At 44.3% G+C, this 17,944-nt stretch overlaps 9 protein-coding genes across 9 annotated transcripts; 4 read left to right on the forward strand and 5 right to left on the reverse strand.

The window, feature by feature from the left end:
- Nucleotides 1-23: 23 nt before the first annotated feature.
- I203_100167 (ferrochelatase) lies at nucleotides 24-1,667 on the reverse strand (the record flags this gene model as incomplete). The annotated part of the gene is made up of 6 exons (XM_019151304.1): nucleotides 24-242; nucleotides 323-509; nucleotides 588-662; nucleotides 736-842; nucleotides 1,005-1,472; nucleotides 1,650-1,667. The coding sequence occupies 6 exons, from the start codon at nucleotides 1,665-1,667 to the stop codon at nucleotides 24-26; spliced, it is 1,074 nt and encodes a 357-aa protein (XP_018999387.1).
- Nucleotides 1,668-2,415: 748 nt separating this feature from the next.
- I203_100168 (uncharacterized protein) lies at nucleotides 2,416-3,360 on the forward strand (the record flags this gene model as incomplete). Its single annotated transcript, XM_019151305.1, has 5 exons — nucleotides 2,416-2,619; nucleotides 2,696-2,706; nucleotides 2,766-2,839; nucleotides 2,921-3,013; nucleotides 3,119-3,360. The coding sequence occupies 5 exons, from the start codon at nucleotides 2,416-2,418 to the stop codon at nucleotides 3,358-3,360; spliced, it is 624 nt and encodes a 207-aa protein (XP_018999388.1).
- A 413-nt stretch (nucleotides 3,361-3,773) lies between these two features.
- I203_100169 (uncharacterized protein) lies at nucleotides 3,774-6,172 on the reverse strand (the record flags this gene model as incomplete). The annotated part of the gene is made up of 11 exons (XM_065516581.1): nucleotides 3,774-3,912; nucleotides 3,987-4,221; nucleotides 4,280-4,394; nucleotides 4,456-4,577; nucleotides 4,646-4,657; nucleotides 4,737-4,840; nucleotides 4,907-5,000; nucleotides 5,061-5,163; nucleotides 5,348-5,612; nucleotides 5,880-5,919; nucleotides 5,989-6,172. 11 exons carry the CDS (start codon nucleotides 6,170-6,172, stop codon nucleotides 3,774-3,776), a joined length of 1,413 nt encoding a protein of 470 aa, XP_065373399.1.
- A 519-nt stretch (nucleotides 6,173-6,691) lies between these two features.
- I203_100170 (uncharacterized protein) lies at nucleotides 6,692-7,286 on the reverse strand (the record flags this gene model as incomplete). The annotated part of the gene is made up of 2 exons (XM_019151307.1): nucleotides 6,692-6,792; nucleotides 6,875-7,286. The coding sequence occupies 2 exons, from the start codon at nucleotides 7,284-7,286 to the stop codon at nucleotides 6,692-6,694; spliced, it is 513 nt and encodes a 170-aa protein (XP_018999390.1).
- Nucleotides 7,287-8,124: 838 nt separating this feature from the next.
- I203_100171 (uncharacterized protein) lies at nucleotides 8,125-8,647 on the forward strand (the record flags this gene model as incomplete). The annotated part of the gene is made up of 3 exons (XM_019151308.1): nucleotides 8,125-8,212; nucleotides 8,337-8,431; nucleotides 8,543-8,647. The coding sequence occupies 3 exons, from the start codon at nucleotides 8,125-8,127 to the stop codon at nucleotides 8,645-8,647; spliced, it is 288 nt and encodes a 95-aa protein (XP_018999391.1).
- A 216-nt stretch (nucleotides 8,648-8,863) lies between these two features.
- I203_100172 (uncharacterized protein) lies at nucleotides 8,864-10,601 on the reverse strand (the record flags this gene model as incomplete). The annotated part of the gene is made up of 9 exons (XM_065516582.1): nucleotides 8,864-9,158; nucleotides 9,230-9,309; nucleotides 9,387-9,432; nucleotides 9,507-9,603; nucleotides 9,696-9,760; nucleotides 9,819-9,826; nucleotides 9,889-10,027; nucleotides 10,106-10,216; nucleotides 10,276-10,601. 9 exons carry the CDS (start codon nucleotides 10,599-10,601, stop codon nucleotides 8,864-8,866), a joined length of 1,167 nt encoding a protein of 388 aa, XP_065373400.1.
- A 489-nt stretch (nucleotides 10,602-11,090) lies between these two features.
- Nucleotides 11,091-13,080, forward strand: I203_100173 (uncharacterized protein; the record flags this gene model as incomplete). The annotated part of the gene is made up of 3 exons (XM_019151310.1): nucleotides 11,091-11,668; nucleotides 11,753-11,806; nucleotides 11,904-13,080. The coding sequence occupies 3 exons, from the start codon at nucleotides 11,091-11,093 to the stop codon at nucleotides 13,078-13,080; spliced, it is 1,809 nt and encodes a 602-aa protein (XP_018999393.1).
- A 453-nt stretch (nucleotides 13,081-13,533) lies between these two features.
- On the reverse strand, nucleotides 13,534-15,187 carry I203_100174 (uncharacterized protein; the record flags this gene model as incomplete). The annotated part of the gene is made up of 5 exons (XM_019151311.1): nucleotides 13,534-13,774; nucleotides 13,864-14,270; nucleotides 14,557-14,760; nucleotides 14,853-14,969; nucleotides 15,062-15,187. 5 exons carry the CDS (start codon nucleotides 15,185-15,187, stop codon nucleotides 13,534-13,536), a joined length of 1,095 nt encoding a protein of 364 aa, XP_018999394.1.
- Nucleotides 15,188-15,897: 710 nt separating this feature from the next.
- I203_100175 (uncharacterized protein) lies at nucleotides 15,898-17,608 on the forward strand (the record flags this gene model as incomplete). The annotated part of the gene is made up of 6 exons (XM_019151313.1): nucleotides 15,898-15,970; nucleotides 16,043-16,128; nucleotides 16,279-16,481; nucleotides 16,600-16,782; nucleotides 16,839-16,966; nucleotides 17,037-17,608. 6 exons carry the CDS (start codon nucleotides 15,898-15,900, stop codon nucleotides 17,606-17,608), a joined length of 1,245 nt encoding a protein of 414 aa, XP_018999396.1.
- Nucleotides 17,609-17,944: the final 336 nt, after the last annotated feature.

Raw genomic sequence — 17,944 nt, forward strand, 5'->3', positions numbered from 1 at the left:
GATATTCTCGGTGATCATGCGGCTTAAGCAGCTAGACCGACTCCACCCGTAGATAACCATTCCTTCGTCTTACCGCACTTAGGGTTGGTACATCCCGGACAACGCAATAACAACTGTTGACCTGTCGGACCGATTTTACCCTGTTGGAAATCCTTTAAATGGTTCGATACGAGATCTGCAATCGCTCGAATGAATATTGGAGAATCGTTTAGGGATGATGCTCGAGTTAAGTGTACGCCGAGCTAAGCATGATCTCGCAAGTCAGCTTTTAGCAGCAGGAACAAGACAACCGGACAAAATTTGGAATCGTGTATACACCCACCTTCTCAGCCTCCTCTTGTACCTCGATATCCAGCTCATACAGTGTTTCGATATGATCACTTGTAAATGCGATCGGTACCAGACATATATCTTTTTTACCTATCTTGGCGAATCCTTCTATAGCAGAAGCAGTCTGAGGACCTTGCCATGCTTTAGGTCCAACTTTCGATTGCCAAGTGAGACGGTATCTAATGGTAAACATCATACATCGGTCGATCAGTCTATGTACCATCATTCCGTTAGGGAAACGTTGACATTCGACTCACGGGTTGGAAAAGTTCAGCTTGGTCATCACTGCGTGGACTGTCGCTGCTACCTCAGCGGTATATGGATCACCTCGGCTGCGAGAGTACAGATGTTAGGCTTGAATCCAATTCATCCATTTAACAAGGACAATGATCATTGCAGACTCACTTGACAATCTCGAGAGGTAACGAATGAGCCGAAAACATGATCACAACGTCTTTTCTCCTTTCTTCGGGATACTGCTGCAAGGCAGTTTTCACGTTGTGTGCGAATGCCTAATCGACACAATAAGAGTGGAATCAGTCTGCCGTATTGACGAGGACCACTTCGTTTGCTTCTACATTCTTTGTCTCGGCCAATCCATTTAGCGTGATCGAATGATCACTCCATTCCTCAGATATCGATCTAGATCTCGCCAAGATATCAAGTTCACTCACCTCTACCAACCCCTCATTCGTAGGCCACCTATCCAGTACACTCCACTCTACCGATCCCTTATCTCCATACCCATCTTTCCTCGCTAATCTGAAAAGTTCATTCAAACTACTTCCGGTCGTCGAACAACTATACTGGGGATACTGAGTGAACGCTATAGCCCTTGTCACTCCATCCTTCTGCATCTCTTTTAAGCAATCTTCCGTGAGGGGTTTAGCATATCGAAAAGCGACGTAGGGTTTATGCGGAGCAGTTTCGGGATTGAGCTCATCAAGCAATTTACACATTTCATCTCCTTGGAGCTTGGTCCATTTCAAAATCGGCGATCCCCCGCCTATGTCGGTATATTGCTTTTCGATCTGGGGAGTACGTCTTTTGGCGATGATAGGAGCGAGAACGGATTGGAATGGGAGGGGGATAAGATCATGATCGTGGAATAACCTAGAGAGGAAATCGTGCACTTCGGGAATCTTTAGGATAGATAGCAATCAAGTTAGTCAGTATATGCGATTGCTCGATGTGAAGAAGAGAATCGACGATGCCTGCTGCGTGCGACCACCTTATGAAATTGGTCACGCTGTTGATTGAGGCAGACTAGCATGTTGAAGTAGAAATCCATGCGTGAAAGGTGCTATGAGCATACTCACAGTCGATGGTCCACCCATATTCATCATCACAACAGCTACAACATATCAGGTCAGGTGGCAACTCGCTTAGCTACGATAATGGGTCAAACTAACCTGTCGGTCTACATATGTGAATGTGACATCAGCTTGGATCCCGCGGAATCAGATGATAGCTGACTCACGGTTTCTTGCTCGTGACGGGAACATCTCTAACACTAGCCAACGATCTCCTAAACCCGATCCTGGATGTCGATGCGATGAGATTTGACGGACGAGCAAGAGCTGTCATCGGTCGTTGAAAGATCATTTCGGAGAAGACCGCTTTATTCTAATTGCCCCTATATCAGACCCTCGGGAAGTAGAAGCCAAACGGATTACGATGCTGATGAGTTGATCAACGATGGATACGAGATATATAGGAATGAGTGTCGGTTGATCTTTGAAAAGTCTGAAAAGTCGAACGTCAGAAAACGGCCAACGTCATGATCGTCGAATCATCCATCGGGTATTGGCTGCTAAGCCCTTGTCAGATTTCATTAGCGGGATCAAATGGTCATTACAGAATCGTTGTAATGCAGATTGTAATCGATATCATAGCCATATGGCAGCTACATCACACCATTAGGCTTTTCGGCATAGCTGCACCGTGGGTCTCGAATCACAGCAACGCCCGAGCAAGTTCAACCATTCCACCCCTCCTCATACGTAGCGTTAGCTTTCTCCCTGCCGATCACATCCCATTACATATCCCATACATACAACCACAGCGACAAACTTATTCCCCCCCATGTCAGCCTCAGCGCAACAGTCATTCCGATCTCAACTATCAGGATTCCGATGGGCCAACTCCGTCCAAGATGATTCGCAGCGTTCTTCCTCGCAGCAGGAAGGAAGCAACCCCCTGGGGAGGGTTTGGAATAGTATGAGTGGGTATATACCGCTTAGGAACGAGGGGAGGAGTCAGGAGGAGGAAGCATACTTTGCTTTATCGGTGGGTCGTCTCGCTTCTTCCAGTTTAAGTTTGTTAGAGCTGATTTCGATGGGGTATGGTTCGTTGGTCGAAATAGCGGTGGGAAAGGTTAGTTATCGCTCTCCGGTTGAAATTGATGGGAACTTTAGCTGATATACCTCGAATAGACTCCTAGGTTTTTTAGCGTGTTGTGCAGGGGGTATAGCATGTTTCGGTGTAGCCTTTTTATTCTTACCTATACGTGAGTGTACTATTTCACATTCGATCTCGTCCTTGGTCCGTGTACTTAGACTGATTGATTATATCTATATATTATATATAGTCGCCATAAAACCACGTAAATTCGCATTAGCATTCACCCTCGGAAGTTGTTTATTCATGTTAGGTTTCGCAATCTTACATGGTCCATGGAATCGTAAGTAACCAACCAGTCAACCTTTCACCTATCCCGACAGCAACAGAAGCAGAAACAGAAATAGAAACAGAAACAGAAACAGAGATAATGAAATTTTTCCCGTAGATCTCAAACATATCTTATCACCTGAACGACTTCCCTTCTCCCTAGCATATTTCGGCTCACTAGCTCTTACTCTATTCTTCGCTATCGGTATACGATCCACCATCGGAACGTTAATAGCAGCTATCATCCAGGTTGTCGCCCTTCTATCTTATTTGGCAGCGTACTTCCCTGGGGGTATAACGACGTTGAGGTTTGGGGGACAAATGGCTTTAAGAGGTGCAGGAAGTGTGTTACCCTTTTAGATAAGGGCAACAGATTGAGTGGGAAGTACTGGTGGCTGTGATGTGATTGAGGTGTATGAATAGGAATGTACAGTATGATCAAATGAACACCTCAAATAATATGCGATACTATGCATTATGCTCTCATGGAACCTCAGAGGTTCATTAGAAGAATTATCATAGTCCAGTTGATCAGGCGGTCACTCCAATTGATATATCACTTTATATCTTTTCTCTATGATGATCTATTCCATATCCTGATTTTTATTTCCTATTTACAAACATTACCGTGAATCGTCCTTTTCCTTTGCTTCTTGATCTAAAACAGACATTTCAACATTTTACAATTGATCACCTGACCAACTTCCTGTGAACAAAGCAGCGTTCAGTCCAGAAGCAAGACTTCCCACAATATCTGATCTCGTCTATTCGTTCTAAGCCAATCCCAAGGCTTTCTGTTTATCCTTGATCGCCTCGGCTAACCTCGCGAAACCCAATTCGGTATCTTGATCAAGATCAACAATCGAAAATGACAATCTCACGTTGGGCGATTTTCTACCAGAGGGGTAAAAGCTGTACGAAAAAAACAAACATGATGTCAATAACGAATCCTTCGTGCTGTGAATGATTATTTTGCTCATACTCACGCCATACCAGGTACACCCAGCACACCTTTCGCCAAAGCCTCATGTCTGATTAAATCGTAACTATCCCTTATACCTGATGGCGATAGGTCCACCCATAGAAACATACCCGCTACGGGTGATACCCAAGTTGCCAGTCCGTCAAGATACTTGTGTGCAATGGCTTCAAACTCTGCTCTTCGTTCGGCATACAGTTTAGCTACTGATCGACCGTGAGCGAGAAATCCGTCGATACCCCCTATAAGTAACGTCTAGAAATCAGTATAATCCTCGAGTGTGAAAGCTGTGTTACTCACAATGTTGCATCAACCTCAAAGTGACAGCTTGAGAAACACCACTGGTGTGCAGATTGGCACCGGCTGTGAGGACATCGATGGCCTGAGTGATCTCTTTAGGTCCAGTTGCGAAACCCTAATTTGGCATGATCCATCAGTATCCACTTCAACAAGTCAAACGCTTTAACATGACTCACCAATCGAAGACCAGCCGAAAGAAGCTTGGAGAACGAATCGAATCTGACAACGTGGCCTCCTTCGGGATAAACTTGAGCTTCAAGTTCAAAGTAGCTTGGGATAAGCTCGGTAGCGAGGTAATCTATTGCAATGCTGTCAGTTCAGAGATTCTTCAACATTCAAGCGACCTTCAGCTTAGCTGAAACTCACAATATGGGTCATCTGAATGACGTGACGGAGACAGTCAATGATGTTAGCATTGATATCTGATCTGACAAGTCAATGGATAGTCCTCACTCACCCTCGAAAATCAATACATTGTACTTCTTACATACTTCCAGTACTTCCAATTTTCTTTCTCTCGGCGCAGAACATCCAGAAGGGTTAGATCCAGTTGGCGAGGTACTATTCTCGGATTATCAGCTGATCAGCCACAGCTATTACACTTCAATTAGGTTGAAAAAAACTAACTATAGTACTTTTGGCCTTTTCTTTCCCTCTGGCCAGATAGATAAGATCCTCTCGAGATTCTTAGCTGAAAGGCCCTGAGAGTCGACATCGACCTCTGCAATGATCAAGTGGTATCAGCTTTACCTTGCAAGACGGCTAATTGGCTGACACTTACCTATCATCTCGGCATTGAGAAGCCTCAAAGGTGGTAAGACACCCGAATAAATTGGAGTTTCAAGTAAGACTGGATCACCAGGATTGAGCAGGACGTGGAATCCCTATTGGACAGTTCGTTTATTAGCTCGGGATTGCCTATCACGTTGTAGCGGTTGTATTGCATCTTGACAGGAACAAGCGATATCATGCTATGTTCCACAGTCCTTTTCCCATGTCATATATATAGCAACAATCCACCTTATATAGACAATCTCCTCTCATCAGCAAAAATTCTGAGACACTCACCTTCGACATCAGATCCTGACTTCCACTTCCGAAACTGACCGTCCATTTCCCATCCCTCTGTCGGTTGTGCACTTGAGACTGCAAACCTACAGCCCAATCTACCAATTTACCCAGACCTGGCGATGGCGAGTATTGCAAGGCGATATCTAGATCTTCGGTATCGATAGTTATACTTTCTTCTTTTCCTTGAGCGTCTGCCAGGGGAGATTTGAGGTTGAGGGTTATAGAGGAGAATGGGAAGGTGGTGGGATTGGGTCGACCGGCGCTGTGGTTGGTAATGGTTGTTAGTGATCATTTTGGGATTTGTAGTCAGAGTGAGCAACATCAACAACGTTTTCTCGGTATCTTCAGGTTGGATGGTACTTGTCCTCCCCTTCATGATATGAGATGTCCATATACGTAGAGAAGATTGACGACTCAAAGGTGGGCATGAAAGTGGGCGTAGAGAGATGCACTTACAGCTAAAGAGGACTACTCATCAGTAATGACAGTCTTGGTGCATCAAGAAAGAGGATAGGAAGTACTTACGAACGAGACAATACCAGGTCCTTCAACAGCCATCAATCCTCTGACTACAAATCACCGACATCTTCATCAGCCAACGTACAGTATATTGCTACATAACGTAGATGCAAACTTACTACCGTCAATCTGAGTGACTTTAGCTCTATCACTCAGGAAATCTCTCGGACTAAACCCTTTTTCTACGTGGGTACCATTCGTTGTACCGTTCGTGGTAGATTTGGGAGTCACTTCGGCACCCTCTGTAGCTAAGGCTGAAGGGACTTTGAAAGGGATTGGTGAACCAGTCTCGATATCTCCCATTTTGGTTCTGGTATTTCTATCTTGGTCTATAGCTAAGTATCAAACAGGATGAGAAGTTTGGGTCAGCTTTACTAAGCTATATACAATTTAGATCGAGCTATTTAACTGTAATCCATAGATTTGTATGTGATATCGAGTCAAAAGTCTGAAAATCAAAATCAACATCCAATTTGTGCAATCTCCATCTCATCTTTCAACTTTTGACTCATGCGGCCGAGAGAGAATTACCTCATCTGGTAACTCCACGGTCATATCCGAGATCACGACTGGAAGAGGGATCTGCAATCTCTTATCTCGAGCTCACACACGGGTGGTCTTTTTTAAGCGAGAACAAGAGATATTCGTACATACTCGAGTAGCATTATAACGAGTCAATGATTCAGACAAGCATGGATGGGATAATCAGGTCCTGGCATACAACATAGGATGCATCTTGCCTGTCCTTTGGAGTTGCTCGCTGCTCCCTTCCTCTAAGTATCTATACGCACGCTTCTTATCCATCATTCCCGCCCTCCCTACCTACGCTTTACTTATCATCCCCTCCAATTTGCCCCTCCTCTTACTTCGTTTGATCAACCAATATATCAAACCGATAATCACCAAAGCTCCCGCTATTGCACCTATGTCCAAATCATACAATCAGTATCATGTATCTACATTGACTGTCTCTCCTCCTGTCCAACCTCGCTTTCTCTTACTCACAGAATATTATCAATCCCGAATTCTGCTGATACCCATCCAAACACTCATCACTATCCGTTCCATTCTTTATACAAGAGTTTGCAACGCTCATCACCCCCGTGGACGTACTTTCCTCTGTACTAGTCTTGGTTTTTGTCTTACTTGATGATGTGGACGTTTCATCATCTACCTCCTTACGTTTAGTACTAGTCGGTTTATCTTCCTCTTCGTCATCTTTCTTAGCGGTGGACGTGGGTTTAGAGGTCCTGGTGGTCGGCTCGTCGTCTTCGTCTTCATCTTGAGAGCTAGTGCTAGTGGGTTTACTGGTCGTTCGTTGAGAAGATGTCTTGTCATCGTCATTCCCTCGGGTAGTCTGTGTGGGAGAAGGAGTAGTAGATTCGTCGTCTTCTCCTCCGAATCCTAATATTGGCATTTTCCTTGAGATGTTCTGTAAGGTTTATGATGATTTAGTATGATATTGTGTGCGCAGGATCATTGATCGCTCGGTTATTTTCAGTACTTGCGATTATGTTTTGAGAGCATCTACAGATATATTGTTTCGGCTTTTGTCGAACTTGCTTTACTTTCGGTTGTTTGAATCAGACTTTTAGATAGGCCGTACAATAATCTTCTCGAGAATTTAGAATGTCAGTGTTCATTGGAAGGTGAATGTATGTCTACGATAACGAATTTGAAAGATAGAAGATGTATATTATCTTTTTGCTGTCCATGGATGAATATACATCACAATCATAATTCGACTTGTCTCGAAAACAAGACACACTCTCGTAGACACATGTCTCCAGCGTGAACCTCGGTCCTGTCATATATGTAACAAGTTTGACCTCCCTTCGGATCCTTTCTAAGGGGAGTGTACGAAACACTCGTAAATCGGTGAATGAAAGGACAGTCCAAGTGAATGAATGAACGGTAATTGTCTTTGGCACATCTATCACATAGCTTTGAGCTGTCGCCGGACTAGAATGGACGATACTTGATTTTGCTTAGTCGTGTAAAGTATTTTTACTCGTAATGTTGTTTACCCAATATGTGCTGATCAATCGATTTTAATTTGGGGTGTCACTCCGGCATTTTCGGATCTTCCTACAAGTGGAGGAGTGGAGGTGATGACGAGTGAAGAGGTATATAAGACGTGATTCCACATCTCGACCCAGTTCATCTCATCACCAACATTCATACATATCAATAGTCTTCTTGATACAGACAATTCACACATTGACTCACATCTGGAATATCAAAGCAACGCAAAAATGGGATTCATAGTAGTGTTATTCTTAGAGTTCAGTGCCGATAAAGTAGAAGAGGTAAAATCCAAGTTGTTAGACGCAGCTGCCATCTGTAAGTTTATCTAACATCTGATTGCTAGACCATAAGTCATATTATCATGAAGTCAATATCGCTATCACCCTTATATATTTTACTCGTGCTGATAATTTTCGATACGGTTGGTGATGGTGGGTAGATCGTAAAGACCCAGAAACTCTGGAATGGAATGTCCAACAAGATTTGACTGATCCAAAGAAGATCACTCTGGTAGAGAAATACGAGAGAGAATCTGTAAGTCTTTCATCTCAAATCTATTCTAAAACCTATCTACAAATGCTTTACTTTTGCCTCCCAAGACAACCGCTAAAGTATCGTTTCGTTCTGTCTTTACAACGTGTTTAGTCTTTGACCGAGATTCACCGCAAAAACCCTATCTACCAAGAAACAATCGATCTGATCACTTCCAACGTCACAAAAGAGATCGAAAAGCATTTCATACATACATAGAATAGATGTCTGAGATAGGTACAGAATGATCTTCATCATATAAGCCATGATATAGAACTAACGGTAGTGACGTTTTTCACATGTTATCAGTCTGATATCAGAAGATTACGACTTTCCTATGCTGAGTCTACTGTCAACACTTGTATGTATCGAACTCTTCGCTATGAGTAATTATAGTTCTCTGCCAATCCTTCTTTTGGTGCCCGGTCTACACGATCAACCCATTCTCCACCTCACATAATCTTCTTTCAACATCCCGCCCCACCTTCCTCCCTCGTCCACACCTACCTCACCAACCTTGTACATCTCACATCCTCTTCTAGGGATGAAAGAGAATCTCCATACTGTAGCAGCAGGCAGAGGGTCTTCTGGATGTACACTTCCTGAAAGGTGGCGTATCAGTGGGTCAGTGGGGAGTGCATGGGTAAGAACTAGCTGGAGGACAGCATAGAGGAAGTGAAGACATGGTTGAGGTGTCCATGGCGGGCGAGGTGATGGAACTGAGGCGATACTGATATAATATAAGTAAGGACTTGTCAAAATCGTACAGGCTAGACCAAAATTGTGAGAAGGCAGACTTACAACCTGGGTATTTTCTCAGTCTCAAATCCCCTTTGTGAACGTAATATACCTGAATCATCACGGAAACCAACTTGGATTTCCTATCAACACCGATTAGCGAGCTTGTTCCGTATAACCCTTCCCAGCACTGTCCATCACATGATTGGTGCACACTCACCGGTATACCCAATAACCAGCTCTGAGCCCAATGTTTCAGTAGCTTCCTGAATCACATCACATCAGTCAGCGACAATGTCTTGCCCAAGTGAGTTTGAGCTCAAAATTGACTATCACTCACTTGTGAAAAGTAAACTCCTGCTTCTCATTCTCTATCACTTTATTCGTCTTAAGCTCCACGCATTTGTCAAGTCCAGGATGAGGTAATCCAGGTTCCGCTAAAGACAATTAACAGATATCAACCATTGATCTAATCCTGAAGTCCTATCTAAAAATGGAGATGTCCAGATGGTCGAATGATCACGCTCACCTTTTACACAATCTACCTCCCCTCCTAGACATAATGGTATATCACCTATTGCTGAGCGAACTACACTATTTATGATGATCAGTCATGAAATCACAATCAAGGTATCGTGTGCGTATGACTGACTTGCACCACTGTATTCACAATCTATAGTCAGCTGTACAGTACATATGATAAAGCGTCACGAGCAGCTCACCTGGACATTCGTATTCACGTCCCCGCCCCATCCCTCTGGCCAGTCCTCCTCTTGCTCTTGATGGACAGATACAGTTGAAAATGATTCGAAAGAGTATCCCATATAGCTCTGCTTTGCATATGGGGCTTCTTGGTTTCGTCTGAATGAAATGCATCGATGTAAGCCAGAGAACCCATCTGCATTATGCTTATAGCTAGCAAGGTGATTTTCCACTTACCTCCTCGCTCTTACTTCTGGTGGATCATGCAATTCGATATACACAGACCCATCCAATGCTATGGCGGTCATCTCCCATCCTTCTCTATCTTCATATGGCGCAGTCATGATCCTGTCCCAGCACATCTTGATCAGCCAACATCAGATCTTTATGGTTCATGATCGATTCACTTAGTTATCATTCCTCTCCAAGTGATTATCCCTCCCTTCCTCTCCCCTTGGCCCGGTCCACGTACTTCTCTCAAAGCATCACAAAGCCCATCCAGATGCTCATCGACACTCTCATCCCTTTCTACCCTCCTATCATACCCGTAGTTGAGATCCGACCCCATAGGAGCAGCTCGGTAATATGTCATTGAGGAATCATCGTGAGTTATCGTTCGGTCTGGCTGATGTGAGTAGGTGGTCACCATGGTAGGTTTACGGTAGGACGGTGCGGGAGTACGGATGGAAAGCGGAGGCAGGGGTAGGAAGTGAGATGTCTGTGGCCTGGACATTCTCATGGGTCTGGCCACTTTTCTTGCTGTCTGTGAGAGGGAGAGCTAGTAGGACATGGATCTCTGAGTAGTTGTGGTTGATCACTAGTCTGTCTGTGCTTTCTGTGCTGATATCTCGGTGATACGGTATTGCTCGTGCCTGGACACACACGGTTGCGGCGATCTCCATCCCGACGGATAAGTTACATCATACTCTTACTCGTACATGCCGAAAATCGTGTTTTCAATGTGTTTTCAGCGCCCTGTTCGCACCATCAATCAGCAACAGCAACAGTTGCGCCCTTGTCTCGTCAAAAGACTCAGAGGGCAGGTGGGGATGAGAATTGATCAAGAATACTTTTTATATCTCTGACGGGTTCAGTGCGAGTACGAATTAGAAGATCCGAGGCTGGTGTGGGAATCGAACATCATCACAGAATCGTATGTTCCACATCCGAGTTATCTTACTTTGACTTACTGATGACGTTCGGCATCACAGTACTATCCAGCATGTCGTACCTCCTCAACTACCTCCCATTTTCAGTCCCAATCACCATATCCGCCATCTCGCTCAGTATCGTGCCCCTCCTGATCCTTCATTTCCGATCCTACCTCTCTCCGTCACCACGCCCCTCCCCTAATTCACTTCCCTCCTCTTTCTATCCAGCAGTCACATCACACGGTCGTCATCTACCCCTCACCGCGAAAAATGCATTCTCCTATGCAGTACTGTATCTAGGCGTAGATGTAGATTCTATGGAGAGTGGTCGTTTGAATTTACCATTTAGGATATTTAGATATGCTGGACATCCCTTAACCAAGCTTATCGGACTTAGAACGAAGGACTATCTATCTCATGGAGATGAATCGTTCAGAGAGAAATTGGAGAGGTTACTATGTCAAGATAAGTATGGTATAGAGAAAGAAGATATAGGTAAAATATGGCTCGTTACGCTTCCCAGTCTGGCAGGATGGGAAGGGCCGAACCCTTTGACTACTTGGTATATCTACAAGAAGAGTAAGGAGGAAGGTAAAGTGGGGGAAATGTTGTGTGTTATTTTGGAAGTACATAGTTCGTTTGCTGAATCGTAAGTGGTTGTCCTTCCGTTCACCATCAGGTGACATCGCCACACGAATAATAGTCAGCTTATGACTGGATGATTGTATTGCAGTCATTGCTACGTCCTTAAGCCTGATTCCGAATATCGTCAAGAACCTGCCAAAGGGTATGTCCTGATCACTCCCTTCCTTTCGATGATTGGTCTCCGCTACATCCTTAATGAGTCCGTTAGCAATACGCTGATCAACGGGATGCTTTCACAGCTACGACCTAGCCTTCAAGTTCCCACGTCAATTCCACGTATCTCCCTTCAACTCGCGAGACGGCTTTTATCGAGCGGACTTGACCAACCCGTTCCCTAACCCCGACTTAGCGTACTATACAGACAATCCACCAAGATTCAAAATATTCTTGAAAGTTTTATCCACGGACGATCAAGTCAAATTCATTGCTACTCTCACCTCTGGTCCTACACCTCCTGTACGATTGGAACCATGGAACATCCTATCAATATTGAGCACATTACTGAAATGGCCATTTACGTTGTTCTCTGTGACTGCTCGAACATTCTATCAAGCATACAAATTACATTACATCAAGAAACTCGCGTTATTCCCTAGACCCGAACATCACACGGAGGGTTCAGAGGGGTTGGTCAACCCCCCGGAAAAGGCTGTACCTGATATCGGACAAGGTATGCAGAGACAGGCCATTTCATGGACTGAAATTCATGCTAGAAGAGTTGTGGAGAATTGGGTCAAGCAAAGGGTCGAGTATACCGGTATTCAGATGGAGATTAGAAGGAAGAATGGTAGAGAGGATTTGATAGTGGATTGGAAGGAGAAGACGACGTCCAACGGAAATGGGCATGCTAATGGTCATTCGAATGGTTACTCGAATGGTCACTCACACAACAGGTTGATCATAACAACCTCGGATCCACTGTTTTTCACCAACCTCCTCGTCTCACCTACACCTCAACACTCATTAATCATGTTCCCCGAACAGCTCACATCCGTATCATCACCTGAGAAATTCGTGGAGTTCTTCTCTCCATCTTCAGCATCAACAGAATCTCATATCGATGGTGTGACAAGATACACCCGAAATAGACGAACAGAGTATTTCTTATACCTATACTCCCACTCGATCGTTCCGGCTCTACCATCCATCCCTCCAATCACACCATCACCATCACACTTTATCGAACATGTAGATTCTAGCTTAAGAGATAGATTGTTAGTTGCAAGGATAGTATTTTGGTTCACGTTTAACGAGTACTTCGAATATCGTTTGTTTGACTTGCTCAATGCGAAATTTGTAAGTGGTTCGGAACCTTGGAAAATCTGGGAAAGAAGTTTGCAAAGTCAATTTTGGGGGATAAAGCCTCAACAGGGTAGGGAGGAAGAGAAGAAGTTGGGAACGTATTTTATCAGTTAATCGATTGTGTTGTACGGATTCATCCAACATCTTGCACGGTATATAGATAGCTTAAGTCGCTGTTCTGGTCTATGGTCAATTGGGATTTCTCGTATTGCGTTTGGATGTCGAGGTTCATTTGCATCATAATGAATCGTATAGAACAATATTAGATTGAGTCATTTCGCCATCATTTGTTCGTGAGGTACTCTTTTTGAGATGTAATCATTATAAATCCGTCGTATCGACATTACTCTGTTTGACTTCATTTAGGTGTCGATGCTCGTTCGTTATTCGTAATTATTTTTACTGTACTGCACAGTTAGGATTGGATTTGCTTTATTGTACAAGGGTCGTATGTATTTACAACAAGATCTTTTGAATTTGGGTGATGTGTCGAGTCGTCCGTCATGTATAAAGAATGGAGTAGTATGATGATCGTAAAATTTCGTAGCTTGATCGAACGATGGATTACTAGTAATAATCCTCAGCCAAGTCCAATTTCGAAAGCACGATGGATTTCTCTTTCGATAGATCCGGATGTCGTTTACCGACGATCTTGCTACCTTCGAAATCTATCAACATCAACGGGGAAGGATCTCTGTAAGGATCAGTACTTGGATAACTATAATCATAACGAATATGTCGCAGGGATTTATCGCCATGAACGACTCCAACCGAATGAATAGCTTGATACAATTTGGCAATTTCGATTCTACAGGACAAGCCGAATGAGAGATTTCGGTTAAATCAGCTTCAAATCATTTTGGTTTCTGATAGCATTATGAGAGCTCTTCCACTCACCTGTCAAGATCGTGTAAATGTTCCCAATTTTCATCCTCACGTTCCAACCGTCCTTCGACTCGCGAAAGCACCATGATCAATCTCTTATTTGGTCCTGAGTTTACTTTCCAAAGTCCATAACATTCCGGTACCTTGTCACCTTGAAATTTCAATAGACGAGTGTTGTAAATTTTAGATTCGTTTCTTGCTGCTTTCATCGCCTCAGTCTGAGACCTCTTCTCGACAAGTCTCAAACATTCAGGAAGATTAGTAGGCGTGATTTTGGCAACGACTCGTAGGATAACATATGGATTTGCAGATCCTTCATGAATCCCTTTTGGTCCCAGCATACCCTTGATATCGTCTTTGTTCTGCGTCAATCGTAGAGAAATAGCCAGAACTGCTAGATAGACATCCCATGTCCTACCCTAGGAGATGGGCTCACCGATCATAAGAATTGAAGATTTGGACCGTGAAGGACTCAGCGCCCGTCGAGATGAGCTCTGCTCAGGTGAGGTAACGAGAAGAGATCTGAGAAATTGATTGGACACAAGGTGAGCCATTTTTGAGTCTGGTTCGGGAGAAAGGATGTCTGATAGTCCATAAATCTGGATGGAGCTGTCGCGGTAGATCCTAAAGATGTCCTCAATAGCGCACAGAGGATGATCGAAATCCCGATCAATACTGTACAGCATCGGGTTGTTTCGGACTCACAAGCCTTTTTCCATCCTGATCTAAGATGGACCTCATCTTCTGCAATGCGATACCTATCGAAGTAGCTCTGTCCTTCGGATTTGTTCGTGGTGCTGCGGAGGGTGTCACAGGCGATTGCCATCTTTCGGAAGAATAGACCCTAATTGAGTCGGGGCAAGTGACTCTCTCTACGGAGATGGGATCGGGACATGAAGCTTCTTCGAGCTTTTGAAGAGCGATGGTACAACTCGTTGAAATGCCAATGCCAACATACAGTCTATGAGGCTCGGATAGCCGGAGCTTCCGACTCCGCTTACAGGAGCGACATATGACAATCGGATTTGCGTGGGTGACTTAAGGTGATATATCAATATTGAAGAGGTATTGTATAGCATGTAGTAGTCGCATTGATTCAGCCACATTTTCAACCACAACTATGTATGTGTCAATAGCGTAATGGTTAGGTCGCACACCCAGAAAATCGCGAAAAAGAGAATCATTAGAGAAAATAGATTCCTAGACATACCTGTTGATGTAGCAACCTTACTTTCTCCACTATTTGTGGATCCGGTTCAAGGTAGCCTGTGATTTCTGTAGTCTGGCCGTCTCCGCCAATCTCGATACTCCATTGATCATCCCAAGTACCTGACATAGAACCCAGCCTAGTGAAATCATTCATCATAATATCGTCGATATCCTGTTTTCGTACCGCCTCCAGTAATATGTGAGGTTTTCTCTGTCTTCTTCGGTAAAGCAAAGAGAAAATGCTTTCCGTTCCCGCTTCCAAAGATGAAAGTGATTTTTCCTTGTTTTATCTCGTTCAATTCTCGTATGACATGTTCCGTGGAGCCTTTGGATACTGCTGTAGTAACGATTTGCAATGGTCGACTCCTCGAGCGGACAGGTCGATCAGCAGCAACTTGAGGTATACGAGTACCGTAAAGATAATCTCCGAGATTCTTCGGTCGCCTCCATCCTTGAATTTTCAAGATCTTCGATAACACTGAATCAATCTTGACAGAATCTCGTATGGCCGACATTATACGATGCGCTGCAGTGAGAATTAGAAATAGGTTTGACCTGCACTCCATACCCGTACATACTTGTACATCTGTACAGTATGATGTGACTGTGATGTCATCACAGCCTGAACTGCCACACACTGCCACGCGCGTTTACGTGCAACCAACACCACACCGCTTTACGTACTCGACCTGATATCCCATCTCATCGATTGATGCATTGATGCCTTGATCATCCAACATCCCACGTACCATAACGACTTGAGCATTCACAGAGTGAGAGTAGACTGCTAGAGTCCTCTCCCACATCTACAAGTACACTTGTTTGCACCCTATCGCCATGTCCGCTCCGGAAGTCTTCCAACTTTCCCTAGGCCCCTTGACGGGTATCGCCTTCAGTCCTGATAGAAGTCGTGAGTCAACCAATCAAACTTCTTCCCTCCGGCGAGGACATCTGCTGATGAGGCAGCGCTCATGATGAGTAGAGGTCTGTGTCTGTCCTAATTCCAACGAAGCTCAGATCTATACTAGGAATGGAGATTCGTGGGACCTTACTGATACTCTAGCCGAGGTGAGTGATGACTGTAGATTCAATCCTTCTCACCGTTTTCATCTCAAGCATCCATCCGGGATCATCGTCCTGCAACTATGTCTCTACTTCCATCTGCATAGTACCTTATAAGAGCAATCCGTAAGGATGTCTGATATATTACTCTCGCAGCACGACAAACTCATCACTGCCATCGCTTGGGGTCCCAACACCAATCGAATCGTCACCTGTTCTCAAGATCGAAATGCCTACGTATGGACTCATACCGAACAAGGTTGGAAACCCGCTTTGGTTATTTTGAAGATCAACAGAGCTGCTACCAGTGTCAAATGGAGTCCGTCAGAGAATAAGTTTGCAGTAGGAAGTGGTTCTAGGTGAGTACTTGCATAGCCCGGCTTATCACCTGTCATACCATTTTCGCATTTTCTAATTTCCCTCTCAATCTTTGTGCTTGTGACGAACATGTACTGATGGGTATTCTGCACTTTACAGAGCCATCGCTATTTGTCATTTTGACGAAGAGAACAATTGGTGGACCGCCAAACAAATCAAAAAACCCCTTAGATCCACTGTTTTGTCACTTGACTGGCACCCTAATAACTACCTGCTTGCTGCTGGTACCGCAGATGGTAGGACTTATGTGTACTCGGGATACATCAAAGGTCTTGAAGCGAAGTGAGCGATGAATTCCTACCATCAAATGATGAATCAATACTAACATTATTATGTAGACCCGAAGCTACCATTTGGGGTGATAGACTTCCTACTGGTCAACTATTGGCTGAATTCAAATCACCCAATGGAGGTTGGGTACATGATGTTGCTTTCTCTCCTTCTGGAGATGCATTGGCTTTCGTCGGTAAGTACTCAGTTGCTCTCTCTTGAGATCCACTCGAAACCCGATAACTGATATATCCTTTAATGTGTAGCCCACGACTCGTCACTCACTATCATCTATGCTTCCGGGCCTAATGAGCCTCCCGCCGCGCACATTGTGGTCAAACTCCCTTCTCTGCCGTTTACCAATCTCACTTGGACCTCTGAATCATCGATCGTAGCCGCAGGACACGATTGTCAACCTATCCTCTTCACCGGATCTCCATCAGGATGGGCCATCTCCCTTTCGCTCGACGATCCTTCATCCACTTCCAAGCCTCTCACACCTACTGCTACAGGTATTAGATCCGGTGGAGGTGGAGTAGGTAGACTGGGCAACAACGAGGCGTTCAACATGTTCAAAGCTGCCGATTCCAAAGGTCAAAGGGGTCTACCAGGTACTGGCGCAGCTACGACTTCTTCTGGACTTACTCCAGTAGGATCAGATGGGATGTTATTGACCGTTCATCAAAATACCATCACGCATGTGGAAGCGTACGAATGGAATCAGAATGGAGAAGTTTCAAAAATCTTTACGGCTGGTAGAGATGGTAGATTGGTTGTTTGGCCTGTTACGGGTGGTAAAGGTGGTTTGTCGGGTAGAATGGCAGGATTACAAGTTTAGATTAGGTAGTGATAACTCAATACATAGAAACAAGTCGAATATAGGATATCTGGATAGCAGATAATGGAATGTGCGATGAATGTTATCAAAGGAAAGGAAAGTATGACTTGCCCGGATTTGGACAGATCAGAGGATTCTGAGATAGACTAATGGGGTTACTCGTATAGGATCCGATCATGACGGATGTGGGTGCTGATATTTCGACTCGGGACTTGTGTAATATGGTACTGATTGAACTGTTTACACGAGTTCCCTTTGATCTCTGACCTGTGGCCGAGACCGATGATTGGCCTGATGACTTGCATGATGGAAGATTCACTGATTCCAGACATGTAT

The sequence above is a fragment of the Kwoniella mangroviensis genome (assembly GCF_000507465.2).
Source record: "Kwoniella mangroviensis CBS 8507 chromosome 1 map unlocalized Ctg01, whole genome shotgun sequence".
NCBI lineage: Eukaryota > Fungi > Basidiomycota > Tremellomycetes > Tremellales > Cryptococcaceae > Kwoniella > Kwoniella mangrovensis.